At 48.0% G+C, this 14,824-nt stretch overlaps 1 protein-coding gene across 1 annotated transcript in view; it reads left to right on the forward strand.

The window, feature by feature from the left end:
- The window catches only part of CCDC12 (coiled-coil domain containing 12), a 36,279-nt gene that overhangs the window by 12,522 nt on the left and 8,933 nt on the right, over positions 1–14,824 (forward strand). The window contains exon 2 of the mRNA XM_081834590.1: positions 10,823–10,896. Within this exon, the coding sequence (XP_081690716.1) occupies positions 10,823–10,896 (74 nt within the window). The remainder of the gene's footprint in view (positions 1–10,822; positions 10,897–14,824) is intronic.

Below are 14,824 nucleotides of genomic sequence, written 5' to 3' on the forward strand. Positions count from 1 at the left end.
GCAAGACGAATTTCCCTATGGGCTTGCTTCGCAAGACGAAAACGTCTTGCGGGTTTGCTTCCTTTTTCTTAAAGCCGTTAATACCCGGGGAATCCGCGCTCCGCAGGACGAAAAAATCGCAAGACGAAGCAACTCGCAGAACAAATTAATTTCGTCTTGCGAGGCACCACTGTAGTCATGTGATTTAGTGAGTAGATCCAGTGAGTTGGCCAGAGATACAGATACAGTGGTACCTCGGGTTAAGTACTTAATTCGCTCTGGAGTTCCTTTCTTAACCTGAAACTGTTCTTAACCTGAAGCACCACTTTAGCTAACGGGGCCTCCTGCTGCCGCCGTGCCGCCAGAGCACAATTTCTGTTCTCATGCTGAAGCAAAGTTCTTAACTCGAGGTACTATTTCTGGGTTAGTGGAGTCTGTAACCTGAAGCGTATGTAACCCGAAGCGTATGTAACCCGAGGTACCACTGTACTTGTAAGGTGGGGGCAGTGAAGGGGTTTTTTTGGGGATGGAAACTGCATCAGAAAATGTTCAGTTTGCATTGGAAACTGATGACTTAGAACAGCCTTCACCAACCGGCTGCCCTCCAGATGTTTTGGACTACAAATCCCATCAGCACCAGCCAGCATGGCCAGGGATGATGGGAGGGAGTTGTAGTCCCGGCTTCCTGAACCTCAGCCCTCCAGATGTTTTTGGCCTACAACTCCCATGATCCCTAGCTAGCAGGACCAGTGGTCAGGGATGATGGGAATTGTAGTCTCAAAACATCTGGAGGGCCGAGGTTGAGGAAGCCTGCTGTAGTCCAGAACTTCTAAATGGGGCGCCAAGTTGACGAAGGCTGCCCTAGAAAGGGATCTGCTTTGGCATGTTTATTTTACGGTACTTGCCTTTTATAAACCAAGTTAAAGACTCTGAAACTGCCAAGCTTTCATAGGATGGTATTTGCAGCTGGCGTCCATTCATTGTTGCTGGTGAACTTAGAAAATGGAAAGTTTTCTGTGCAAGAATAAAGCACTGGGCGGTGGGGGAAAATCCTGACTCTCATTGCTGAGCGGAGATCGAGAGATCATAGCTCAGTGCCGGAGCATCTTCCCCTATGTGGAAAGGTCTCAAGATTAATTTTTGGACCTCTCCATTCAAAAGATCTGATAGCTGGCGGTGAGAAAGGGCTTTGCCCAAAGTCCCACCTTATGGTACTTAGGCCTTGAAGGACCAGCGGTTTGAAATAAATTAATCCAAAAATGGTGCAGGTATAACATTAGTATCTGTGTCTTTATTTACTTTGGGGGGGGGTGTGTGGTGGCAATAAATCACCACGATTAAAATTATAAATAAAAGCTTCTCTCTTTCCCACCCCACCCTGGGCTCTAGTACATATTCTGCACTGGGGGAAAACGCCCCCTTTATTGCACAATATAAATGCCAACCTCTCCCGGTTTGTTTAGCTTTGCTGATGGGTTCTTGGCGTGCATTTCAGCACACACTGCCCCCTCCACTTTTGAGTGCTTGGAAATCCAAGGGAATGTTTCACCCTTTGGAGCAGCAGGGCGGAAGTTTGCAGCTTCTGATAAAGGGAGGCGATGGAATGAGCGTGGTCTGCCTGAGTGCTGTTTTGAGTTCTGGATTATGGCTGCTTGGACAGTTTTTTCTTTCTTTCTCTTTTAATGGACTCTTGTAAGCAAACCGGTTTCTTGCAAACCAAAGGAATGTACAGTGGTGCCTCGCAAGACGAAAAAAATCCGTTCCGCGAGTCTCTCCGTCTAGCGGTTTTTTCGTCTTGACGGCTTAGCGGCTTAGCGCTATTAGCGGCTTTTAGCGGATTAGCGGATTAGCGGCTTAGCAGCTTAGAAAAGGGGGGGGGGGAGGTAAAAAAACCTGCAGGAACTCGCAAGACATTTTCGTCTTGCGAAGCAAGCCCATAGGAAATTCGTTTTGCGAAGCACCTCCAAAACGGAAAACTCTTTCGTCTAGCGAGTTTTCCGTCTTGCGAGGCATTCGTCTTGCGGGGCACCACTGTACCCAGCAAACCTTTTGCTTTGGTCCTTTTGTAGGCAGATGTTAGCTTTCTCCATATAAAAAGCAGGTAGGCAACCACAGAGTTTGGCTGATCTTGGTAAAAGGTAAAGGTAACGGGACCCCTGACCATTAGGTCCAGTCGTGGCCGACTCTTGGGTTGCGGCGCTCATCTCGCTTTATTGGCCGAGGGAGCTGGCGTACAGCTTCTGGGTCATGTGGCCAGCATGACTAAGCCGCTTCTGGTGAACCAGAGCAGCGCACGGAAATGCCGTTTACCTTCCCGCTGGAGCGGTACCTATTTATCTACTTGCACTTTGACATGGTTTCGAACTGCTAGGTTGGCAGGAGCAGGGACTGAGCAACGGAAGCTCACCCCGTTGCGGGGATTCAAACCGCCAACCTTCTGATCGGCAAGTCCTAGGCTCTGTGGTTTAACCCACAGTGCCACCCGCAGAGTTTGGCTGATCTTGTCAGGCAACCATTATTAGTAGCTTCCTGCAAATCTTTGGGTACATGTAGAAGGCACTCTGCTCACTGGAAGGACAGATCGTGAAGCTGAGGCTCCAATACTTTGGCCACCTCACGAGAAGAGAAGATTCCCTGGAAAAGACCCTGATGTTGGGAAAGATGGAGGGCACAAGGCGAAGTGGACGACAGAGGACGAGATGGTTGGACAGTGTTCTCGAAGCTACCAGCATGAGTTTGACCAAACTGTGGGAGGCAGTGGAAGACAGGAGTGCCTGGCGTGCTCTGGTCCATGGGGTCATGAAGAGTCGGAAACGACTAAACAACAACAAGAAGACACTCTATCCTTCCCTTTCTTTCCCTCTCTCTCTCTCTCTCTCTCTGTGTGTGTGTGTGTGTGTGTGTTTTTGTGTGTGTTGCTATCTCATTTTCACATTGCATTTCAGAGACACTCTGGAGCAGTAGGAACCTATTGCAACTTATTAAGTGTTTCTAAACCCCAGCATGAATTGAGATGAACTTCCCTTCAAGGGTCTTGTTTGGTTGATGTGCAGAGAGGTGGTCCTGGGGTCCTGAGCCACATAAGATCTCACAGGTCTAAACCTTAGACTTGATCTCTCTCCCTGTAGCCTGAAGTCTTTCATCAGCTGCACCTCCCTCAGCCCTGCTGTGCATGTTCCTCAAATGTTTTTGCCTCTCTGGAATGTGTCCTTGAACACTGATAACACCTCTTCCTTGCCTGGGCGGTGAATAGAGGAGTGTGTGCAGAAACTAGCCTGCTGTACAAAGGCAGTGTTAGAAACTCAGATACAGTGGTATCTTGGTTGTCGAAACTAATCTGTCCGGGTGTCTGTTCAACTCCTGGAGTGGTTCAGAAAGCAAGGCACAGCTTCCGATTGGCTGCAGGAGCTTCCTGCACTCAATTGGAAGCCGTGTCGGACGTTCAGTTTCCAAAAAAGTTTGCAAACCGGAACACTCAAACCGGTTTGCAGAGCTCGGGAGCCAATTTGTTTGACAAACTAAGCCTTTCACCGACCAAGGTACCACTGTATATAAGCTAGGTGTCAAATGGCTCCTTAAATCAAGTTTACAGTTGCCAAAATGGGATGTCTGGTTGCCATTTTGGGGAAAGACAGCTGTAAAGTCTTATTTTTCAAGGGATGGACTGACTGTGATTGCTTCTCAGTTAAAAATCTGGCCGGTTCAGAGGACAGCCTTGAGCAAGGTTTAGAGAACTTAAAGATGAAAAGTCACTTGATTCAGGAACAGTGCACATATTAGCCTATTCCTGCCTCTTAATGGTGACACAGACCATCCATAATGTAGGGCTATTAAAAAAACAAAAAACAAAACATAATGCAGGGCTATTCTTTACAACTGTGGGCAAGGCAGTGGGGTAAGTGAAGACAAGCGACAGCAATTAGCTATAACATCGTTCACTGCTCCTGCTCAGGCTGCACAGAGAAAAAGCATTTTGGTTCCTGAAATTCATTCTGACTGTGCAGATAAAATATACCTTAACTGATAGAATTCTACAGGATGGGGTATTAGCATCTGAAAACTGCCCAGAGCCAGTGGTTGATAGCTAGGTGCAAAATGCACCTGGGAAATTTCGAACACTGTACGAAGGGTAAATGTTACCTTGGTTCCGAGCACAATTCAAAGTGTTGGTGCTGACCTTTAAAGCCCTAAACGGCCTCAGTCCTGTATACCTGAAGGAGCGTCTCCACCCCCACCGTTCAGCTTGGACGCTGAGGTCCAGCTCTGAGGGCCTTCTGGCGGTTCCCTCATTGCTTCGGGTTAAGTACTTAATTCGTTCCAGAGGTCCGTTCTTAACCTGAAACTGTTCTTAACCTGAAGCACTACTTTAGCCAATGGGGCCTTCCGCCGCCAGAGCACAATTTCTGTTCTCACCCTGAAGCAAAGTTCTTAACCCGAGGTAATATTTCTGGGTTAGCGGAGGCTGTAACCTGAAGCGTATGTAACCTGAAGCGTATGTAACCCGAGGTACCACTGTACCAGACTTTTAGAAGACATATGAAGGCAGCCCTGTTTAGGAAAGCTTTTAATGTTTAATAGACTATTGTATTTTAATAATTTGTTGGAAGCCACCCAGAATGGCTGGGAAAACCCAGCCAGATGGGTGGGGTATAAATAAATAAATTATTATTATTACAGTGGTGCCCCGCAAGACGAACGCCTCGCAAGACGGAAAACCCGCTAGACGAAAGGGTTTTCCGTTTTGGAGGCGCTTCGCAAAACGAATTTCCCTATGGGCTTGCTTTGCAAGACGAAAATGTCTTGCGAGTTCCTGCGGGGTTTTTTCCCTCCCCCCCCCTTTCCTAATCCCTAAGCCGCTTTTCAGCTGATCCGCTAATACTGTCCCGCAAGACGAAAAAACCGCTAGACGAAGAGCCTCACGGAACGGATTAATTTCGTCTTGCGAGGCACCACTGTATCATTATTATTATTATTATTATTATTATTATTATTATTATTATTACAGATAGGTAGCCGTGTTGGTCTGCCATAGTCAAAACAAAATAAAAAAATTCCTTCCAGTAGCACCTTAAAGACCAACTAAGTTAGTGCTTGGTATGAGCTTTCGTGTGCATGCACACTTCTTCAGGTATCTTCAGGTATTTTTTTATTTTGTTTATTATTATTATTATTATTATTATTATTATATTGGTTCCTCCACCCACCTTTGGCTCTGGCCCTGCCTGCTGCTGCCATGTGGCCCCTGAGTGGTTGCCCATAAGGGAATGTGTCGCTCAGTTTGAAAAAGCCCCCTCACACACCCCACACTAAAAGAAGCAAGAGACTGCTTTCCTTTCCAGCTGTCGCCACCGCCACCGCAACCCCATCACCTGTTTGTTCCGCTGTGCAAAGTCGTAATATTCAGGCTGCGGTTGCCATCATTTCCATAGCAACCTGCTGCGACCGAGCAAGGATTATGACTTCAATAAGGAGCGAACACCAGGAACTACGGCAGGCTTTTGGGCAGGCTGGCTCTTTGAAAGCAGCTAAGGAGATAAGCACATTTTCCCCTTGTAGACGGGAATTTCTGAAGGATCTTTGCACTCGGGGCTGGGGCAGGGGCAAAATGCAAATCCCAGACCGGTTTTCAGACACTCCCAACCAATTGGCAAGCCTCTTTCTTCTATGCAAAGATTGGGTTGGAAAGATCTCAGATCCATAATTGCAGATTTCTGGGTGCCTGAAATTTTCCCCCCACCCTGTCGCCTGAGAGTTCCTTGTACATTACAGGGGATTCTGGTGGAGGCAGATGGGTCAGGGCATGGGGTGGCCCCCGAAAAGAGAGGCTGGTTGCAGCCTAGACTACACCAGCCAGAGCCTCCCTTGACTTATTGCTGCATAACTCCTGTCTTCTGTCTCTTTCTTCATGCCAAGGCTCCGATTTGGAGAGTGTGTGTTAAACCAGCCGTGCAGGTGGAACGCCCATCCTTATTGCTTAAGCTGTACATCTTCATGAAGTGACAATCATCTCCGATAGCCCATTGGCAATGATAGTCATTGCAGGACCTTAGAACTGATGGGATGCATTAATAATAATAATAATAATGATATTGTTTTATTTTTACCCCGCCCTTCCCGGTTCAAAAACTGGGCTCAGGGCGACTTACAAGAAATTTAAAACACTTAGTGGTGCCTTGCAAGACGAAATTAATCCGTTCCGCGAGTCTCTTCGTATAGCGGTTTTTTCGTCTTGCGAAGCAAGCCCATTGACAGCTTAGCGGATTAGCGCTATGAGCGGTTTAGCGGCTTTTAGCAGATCAGCTGATAAGCGGCTTATCAGCGGATCAGCTGATAAGCGGCTTAGGGCTTAGGAAAAGGGGGGGAAAAGGGGAAAAACCCCGCAGGAACTCGCAAGACATTTTCGTCTTGCGAAGCAAGCCCATAGGGAAATTCCTTTTGCGAAGCGCCTCCAAAACGGAAAACCCTTTCGTCTAGCGGGTTTTCCGTCTTGCGAGGCGTTTGTCTTGCGGGGCACCACTGTAATTGTAAAAGCAGCATAAAATAAAGTATAAAAACATGAATAACAATAAAATCCAAAAATCAATTCGATAATCCCCAGGGCTAGCTGGCTGAATTGGTCCTACTTGGGCCAGCGAGGAGGCCAGGGGAGAATTAGCTGTGGGGTCTCAGAGCGGGTGATCTTCATAAAAGGGGAGGGGGAGGGAAGGGAAGGGAAATAAAAGATCAGGCCGAATTCAAATTAGAGGCTAGGCGGAATAGCTCTGTCTTACAGGCCCGACGGAAGGAGGTTATATCCTGCAGGGCTCTAGTCTCATGGGATTCCACCAGGTCGGAGCCATCACTGAGAAGGCCCTGGCCCTGGTGGAGGATAGTCTGACTTCCTTAGGGCCCAGGACCTCTAAACTATGGTTATTCATAGACCTTAAGGTCCTCTGCGGGGCAGACCAGGAGAAGCGGTCCTGTAGATAAAGCTCTGGAGGATGATTCAGGGGAGGGGGTGACTCCTCTAGGAAGAAAGGTGGCAATGTTTGGGATTTTTTTTTTCTCATTCTGAGAAGAGGTGAGGAAGAAGTAACATGTTAGAAGTTTATAAAACCATGCCTGCCATGGAGAACATGGGCAGAGGAACGTTTTTCTCTCTCTCACACAACACTAGAACACGCAATGAAGCTAAATGTTGGAACTTTCGGGACTGATAAAAGAAAGCACCACTTCTTCACTTAGCATATGGTTAAGCCTATGGAAACCTAGACAGCATCTTAAAAAGCAGAGACATCACCTTGCCAACAAAGGTCCGTATAGTTCAAGCTATGGTTTTCCCAGTAGTGATGTACGGAAGGGAGAGCTGGACCACAAAGAAGGCTGATCGCCGAAGAATGGATGCTTTTGAATTATGGTGCTGGAGGAGACTCTTGAGAGTCCCATGGACTGCAAGAAGATCAAACCTATCCATTCTGAAGGAAATCAGCCCTGAGTGTTCACTGGAAGGACAGATCCTGAAGCTGAGGCTCCAATACTTAGGCCACCTCATGAGAAGAGAAGACTCCCTGGAAAAGACTCTGGTGTTGGGAAAGATGGAGGGCACAAGGAGAAGGGGATGACAGAGGACGAGATGGTGGGACAGTGTTCTCGAAGCTACCAGCATGAGTTTGACCAAACTGCGGGAGGCAATGGAAGACAGGAGTGCCTGGCGTGCTCTGGTCCAGGGGGTCATGAAGAGGCGGACACAACTAAACAACTAAACAACAACAACCTATGGAACTCCTCCCAACAGGAGGCAGTGATGGGGGGGGAGAGAGTGGGCTCTTCTGTTCGAATCCTGGTTGTGGGTTTCCCACACTTGGCCACTGTGAGATCAGGATGCTGGACTTAGATGGGCCATTGGCCTGATCCGGCACACTATCTTTATATATTCTTTGGTTTAATTTTGTGAGCGGTTGAGGCATCGTTCCTCAATTACCCAGGGCTGCAAAGTTTATCTTTTTAGGAGGGGAAAAATGCGTCTTAATAGAGTGAAAAATATGGTACCAAGGGCTGCAAAGTTTATCCCCTGTATTAAGCATGGTGTGCTCCTTGTCTGCCTTCCCTGTTATCTGTGCATGTGTGTTTGCGTGTGTGATCTTTAGAAAACAGGTTGTGCTGTTTGCTATCTCCTGGGTTTTGGGGTCCAATCTGTCGGATGCCTGACTCAATCGCAGAGTGAAGGAGCCGGAGACTTGGAGAGAGTGTGTGCGGCTCCGCCCCCAAGCTCCTGATTGGCTCTTGTGTCGCCATCTGCCACCTGCTTGGTGTAACTGCAGCCAAACGGGACCCTCCCGCCATCTGTCTCTTGCTCATGGAATGCAACCGGCTCACTGATTCAAAGTCCTGATTCAAAGGTCCCAGATGGCTGGCAAAACCCAACAGCACCGTTGGAAAAGGCAAGGAAGGATCGGGGGAGGAAAAATACCAGAAGTTGGGCAGAAACATCTCTGAAATGAGAGCCAGATTTGCTGCGCCGATGAATGCCCAAAGTTCCAAGCAAGGCTCACAAAACTGACACGTGGGATGATGTGTTTTGCTCTGTGCTCTAGCGAGATGGCATTTTTCTGCCCGGGGATAACAGGCTGTGCCAGGATAATTCTAAATTCTGTGCCTTCCATCGCCTCGCCAGGTTGGTGCCCTCTGCGGGGTCTTCCTTCTGGCTACCTGAAAGCAAGGACCACCTGCCTCCTGGATTTGAAGGGCATCACAGCAGGCCTTCTTAGGTTTCCGAGCACAATTCAAAGTGTTGGTGCTGACCTTCAAAGCCCTAAACGGCCTCGGTCCAGTATACCTGAAGGAACGTCTCCACCCCCATCGTTCCGCCCAGACGCCGAGGTCCAGCTCCAAGGGCCTTCTGGCGGTTCCCTCCCTGCGAGAAGCAAAGCTACAGGGAACCAGGCAGAGGGCCTTCTCGGACCACCTGCCTCCTGGATTTGAAGGGCATCACAGCAGGCCTTCTTAGGTTTCCGAGCACAATTCAAAGTGTTGGTGCTGACCTTCAAAGCCCTAAACGGCCTCGGTCCAGTATACCTGAAGGAACGTCTCCACCCCCATCGTTCCGCCCAGACGCCAAGGTCCAGCTCCAAGGGCCTTCTGGCGGTTCCCTCCCTGCGAGAAGCAAAGCTACAGGGAACCAGGCAGAGGGCCTTCTCGGTGGTGGCGCCCACCCTGTGGAATGCCCTCCCACTAGATGTCAAAGAGAACAACAACTACCAGACTTTTAGAAGACATCTGAAGGTTCAGAGAAGTTTTTAATGTGTGATATTTTAATGTATTTTTAATCTTTGTTGGAAACCGCCCAGAATGGCTAGGGAAACCCAGCCAGATGAGCGGGGTACAAATAAATTATTATTATTATTATTATTATTATTATTATTATTATTATTATTATTATTATTATTTTATTTATTGCATAATTGCACTGGCTTCCCTGCTGTGTTTGGGGCCATAGTATGTGAGAAAGCAGTCACCCACGTTGAAGAAGAGCTATCATTTCCCACCCTCTTGATCCTATTTTCGTGTTTTTTTCTGACAGAGGTATTAATGTCTTGTGTCAGCCTGGTGCCCTCCAGGTGTTAACAGTTCCCATCAGCTCCAGCTGGCTTTGGCCAAAGAAAAGCATTGAAGCTCTGCTGCTACTTGTAGGAGTAACCAGTGCCGGGGTGTCTGTTATCCACAACTCTGGTTTTTTTGTTTCAAAAAAGGGTTCACCACTAATAACAAAAACTATTGCCACCTGTACTTTCTGCTCATTCCCCTCCCCCCACACCTGTCTGATAGCTGTACCTTGGGATAACACTCCATACATTGGTTGAAGTGGACTGTAGTCTGTGGCAGTTTTGCCGTAAAAACGTCTTCAAGGTGCTACGATACTCCATTTGGTTCTTTTTACCCCCACCAAGATCTGACGCTTAACCTACTCAGTCAATGACAATTCTTAAACATGGTTGGATTGAGCACCCAGTTGTTCCAGTTTGCTTATTCTTTTGTGAGCTCCCACATGCTTTCATATTTTACTACAGGTATCCCCAAACTCGGCTCTCCAGCTGTTTTGGGACTACAACTCCCATCATCCCTAGCTAACGGGACCAGTGGTCAGGGATGATGGGAATTGTAGTCCCAAAACATCTGGAGGGCAGAGTTCGGGGGTGCCTGTTTTACAGCTGTGTGGGAGGCTAGTTGTTGTTAAAAACCCCATCTCATTCTACATTCCCATGCAGCTGTACTGACACTAAGCAAGGCGCAAACCCAACAAAGCTCTGCATGCATTCTAGCCATGCATCCCCTTGCCCTTCGCTCATATGTGTTTGGTGCAGCTTCACCAGAGTACAGAAGGAGCCACTGTTTATCCTGGCATTTGTCACGTTCCAGGAAACAGTGTCAGCTTTCATTTGACTCGTGTGTGTGTGTGTGTGTGTGTGTGTGTGTGTGTGTTCTCTGCCACCCCCCTGCCAAACTCTCCCTCCCCCAGCACCAGCTCTCGACTTGCTTTGCTCATCCAGCTTGGACCACAGCAGTCCCCAAATGCACAACTTGCTCTGCACGTCCCAGCACCCGCCAAACATCTAATTCATTTCCCTCCTCGCTGGCCTTGTGTGTCTTTGCACACCTTCCATTTCTCAGTGGGGAATTCAGCCTGGAGCGAAATGAAATTAAGCCCAGACACCGAAGAACCCTGGGCCTGCTGGATCATTTACATGCAGTTCAGGCACTGGGCCTGGGGTTTTTTTTTGCATTGAAATCTCGCACTAGAGAAACATCAGGCTTGATGGGTGCTCTCCTTCCCCCTAATTTCCCCCCTCTTTCTTTCTCTCCACAGAATAAAGATGATGGCGCACCGGAGCTCAAGCATTTCCGAGGCGACGGTGAAGAGAAAGATATGGGAAAGCATAAGTAAGTTTCTGCTTACCCCCCCCCCTCTCTGTTTGGGATTTGAGCCGTATCGTGGCTCTGTCGTCTAGCGTAGAGGTCAGTGTTTGCTCCCTGCTTGCAAATCAGGAGCTGAGCTTTGGACTGTGTGTTCTACACACACACACACACACACACACACACACACACACACACAGCCCCCTCGGAAAGGAAAAACCGGCTTGTTTATAACAGGGAAACTTGCTTTTCCTGTTAAAGCAGCGTACGAGGTAAGCGAGCCGCGAGGCGGCTTGTTACGCGATCCCAAGGGTGGTGAATAATGAATGACTTTGATATTGCATTTTCCGTTTCTGCTGATTAAGGCTAACGGTTGGAGCGGACTGTAGATCAGGCACCTCGAGTGAGGCAAGCCGGTGCCTTCTCTGTTCCACAACACAATATAGGGTTATTGAAATGTTCAGCGGAGAAGAAATTCTTGGGTTGTCTGAGCTGACCTGTGGATGAAAACATCCTGACAAGGCGACTGACTCATCTCTTTTCATTTTCCACCCTTTCTCTTTCTCTAAAACAACAACAACATCCGGGGATGGAGATTTCCATAGCTTCCCAGAGGGGATGTTTGCCTGTATACCTCCTTGTGATACTGTAAATGCAAGTGGGGTTTACAAACGTCCACATGAAATGGAATAAGATGCCAAGCCCTGAGGAACGGGTACCAACTCCCATCCCCTGTCTTCAGAGACGTGGGCAAGGGATGGATCCTGAGCGCAGAATTGGGAGCTTCTCTCCTGAACACCCTTCTCCTCCTCCCCACACTGCGGGCTGCACACCCAAAGGACTCTCCTGGGAGGTCTCTTGCCGGGAAGAGGCAGCGCTGCTAATTGCGTGTGGCAGGTCTGCGAGAGCCTCGCATTTAGTGGTTAATTAAAGGGATTCGGACTTGTCCGTTTGGACAGGCTAGAGAAATGTAGTTACAGATAGGTAGCCGTGTTGGTCTGCCATAGTCAAAACAAAATAAAAAAAATCCTTCCAGTAGCACCTTAAAGACCAACTAAGTCAGTTCTTGGTATGAGCTTTCGTGTGCATGCACACTTCTTCAGATACACTGAAACAGAAGTCACCAGACCCTTCTATATAGTGAGAAGGTGGGGAGGGGTATTACTCAGAAGGGTGGTGGGAATGGGTGATTGGCAGATAGCTGCGATGAGCCTGTTGACGACTCTTAACGACTGCAATAGGTCTTACAGGAAAAAGCAAGGGGTGAGAAGGTGAAAAATGGCTTTCTCATGTATAATGAGATAAGAATCCAATGTCTTTGTTCAGACCAGGTCTCTCCATGGTTTTAAGTTTGGTAATAAGTTGCAATTCAGCAGCTTCTCTTTCCAGTCTATTTCTGAAATTCCTTTGTAATAGAACAGCTACTTTGAGATCTTGTATAGAATGTCCTGGGAGATTGAAGTGTTCTCCTACTGGTTTCTCTGTCTTGTGATTCCTGATGTCAGATTTATGTCTGTTTATTCTTTGGCGTAAGGTTTGGCCTGTTTGTCCAATATGGCGTAAGGTTTGGCCTGTTTGTCCAACAGGTTTGGCCTGTTTGAAGGACACTGTTGGCATTTGATGGCATACACAATGTTAGACGATGTTAGAGAGAAATTTAACAAGCCTCCAGTGGTTCCCTGGTGGGCATGGGGTGTCGTGCGGCTGGTTTCTGGCTACTTGGCATTGCTCCGATGCTGTGGAATTGAACGGAAGGCCCAGCGGCACAACCCGTTTTTAACTCTGCATTTAGACACAGAGACGATCCTTTGCTGAGATGCCGCACATAGTTTACCCACAAGGAGCATAGGATCCACGGTGGTGTGGTAGCGTGGGTAGAAACCTCACACCTGGAGCATAGCACACACATGACCACGCCCCGGCGGAATAGCCATTTAAAAAAAGAAGAAGAAGATAAATCTCCATGATTTAAAACTCACCTCCACTATCTTGGATATGCAAAATAAAACCGGTTGTTTGCTTCAGTTGCAACAGACCCCAATGTCTTTCTCTCCCTTCTAAGAATTTAAAAAGAAACACAGAACCACCAACTGCTTTGGTGGGGGAAATGTGTTGCACAGGCTAGGTGGAATGCTTTGCATATTTCAATATGCCTCCGGGATTAGTTATAAACCCCAATTGCATAGGAGGGTTAAAAATCACTGTTGCATATTTCTCTGGGGTGTTCAGGTCCATTAATTCTGCTCTCTCTCTGTCTCCTCCTCCTATTTCCTCCCGTTAAATAAACTGTGAGCATCTCCCTCCTTTTCTCTCTTTCTCTCCCTCCCCCTCTCTCTCTCAGCCCTCCTCAGTTACTTCCTTCTAAGAATCTGGTTTTCAGATATAGACTGCCTCTGAAGATGGAGGCTCTGTTTAATTTTCTTAGCTAACCGTCACTAGTAGAACTCTCTTCCATCATCAGTGTGCCTTAAATTGCTAAGCATATACCAGTTTCTGTTACAGTGGTACCTCGGGTTACATACGCTTCAGGTTACATACGCTTCAGGTTACAGATTCTGCTAACTCAGAAATAGTGCTTCAGGTTAAGAACTTTGCTTCAGGATGAGAACAGAAATCATGCTCCGGCAGCATGGCAGCAGCAGGAGGCCCCATTAGCTAAAGTGGTGCTTCAGGTTAAGAACAGTTTCAGGTTAAGTACGAACCTCCGGAACGAATTAAGTACTTAACCCGAGGTACCACTGTACATATTCTCTCTCTCTCTCTCTCTCTCTCTCTCTCTCTCTCTGTGTGTGTGTGTGTGTGTGTGTTTGTGTGTGCACAGTATACTGCTTTGACAACGTTTCTTGGAAAGCAATTTATAAATCCATAAATAATAAAAAAACCGCCAGCCCCAAAAGACCCAGAGGTTTGGCTCACTGCACATATCCTGAAAATTACCCACCGGTTATCGTTCCTGCTTGGAGAGAAGGTTTTGGCCACAGGGGGTAAATCCTGTTGAACTCTGTGGGACTCGCTTCTAAGGAAACATGCATTGCAAGAGGCAGGAGAAAAGAGCGGAACCTGAGCAAATAAGTGCTGATGCTGCCTAACAACATTTCATTCCTTGCCTTGCTTGTCCCCTGCAAGATTAAGCAGCTGCACTAAGGAGAGCAACAAAGAGAAAGATGCTCTCCCAAGTCCCCAGCCAATTTTTTATTCTTGCCCCACACGCCTGCCAAACACACAAGCAGCCCACTCCTCCTGCTGCCCGGCCTGTTTCTGAAGGGCTTTGATAGTTGGATGTGGGTCTGTGCCGCAGCAACGCAGTCTGGCTTTCGAGTCCCCCTCTTGCTGGTTTCTGTGTCCATCGGCACAAAATCTCCCAGGTTTCAGGGCTCTCTCTGCTTCTCTATCCCACCACCTCCTCCCAACTCAGAGGCAGAAAACTGCCTGTTCTTAAAGCTCTGAGCTCCTGCTGCGGACAGAGCTGAGCTCAGTGGCAAAATCTCTCCCAGCTCTCCAAATCCAGGGTTGCTGCATCCAGCCTCATCTCTGTCTCCTGGCCCTGCTCTTCTCCAACCTCTGCATCAGGACTGTTCTTTGTGTCAGGAGCTCGTCCTACACTCGAGTAGGACCCTGGGAGAGACACATGCCCAACTGGCATGTTCTCTCCCTCCTGGTCGTTCATTTGGGAGCTTCAAAGGAGAAGAAGAGTTTGGATTTGATATCCCGCTTTATCAAAACCCAAAGGAGTCTCAGAGCAGCTAACATTCTCCTTTCTCTTCCTCCCCCACAACAAACACTCTGTGAGGTGAGTGGGGCTGAGAGACTTCAAAGAAGTGTGACTAGCCCAAGGTCACCCAGCAGCTGCGTGTGGAGGAGCAGAGACGCGAACTCGGTTCACCAGATTACGCGTCCACTGCTCTGAACCACTACACCACACAGGCTCTCAGCTTTCTTCAGCCCGAACATCACA

Source organism: Podarcis erhardii, assembly GCF_964252035.2.
Source record: "Podarcis erhardii genome assembly, chromosome: 12".
Lineage (NCBI taxonomy): Eukaryota > Metazoa > Chordata > Lepidosauria > Squamata > Lacertidae > Podarcis > Podarcis erhardii.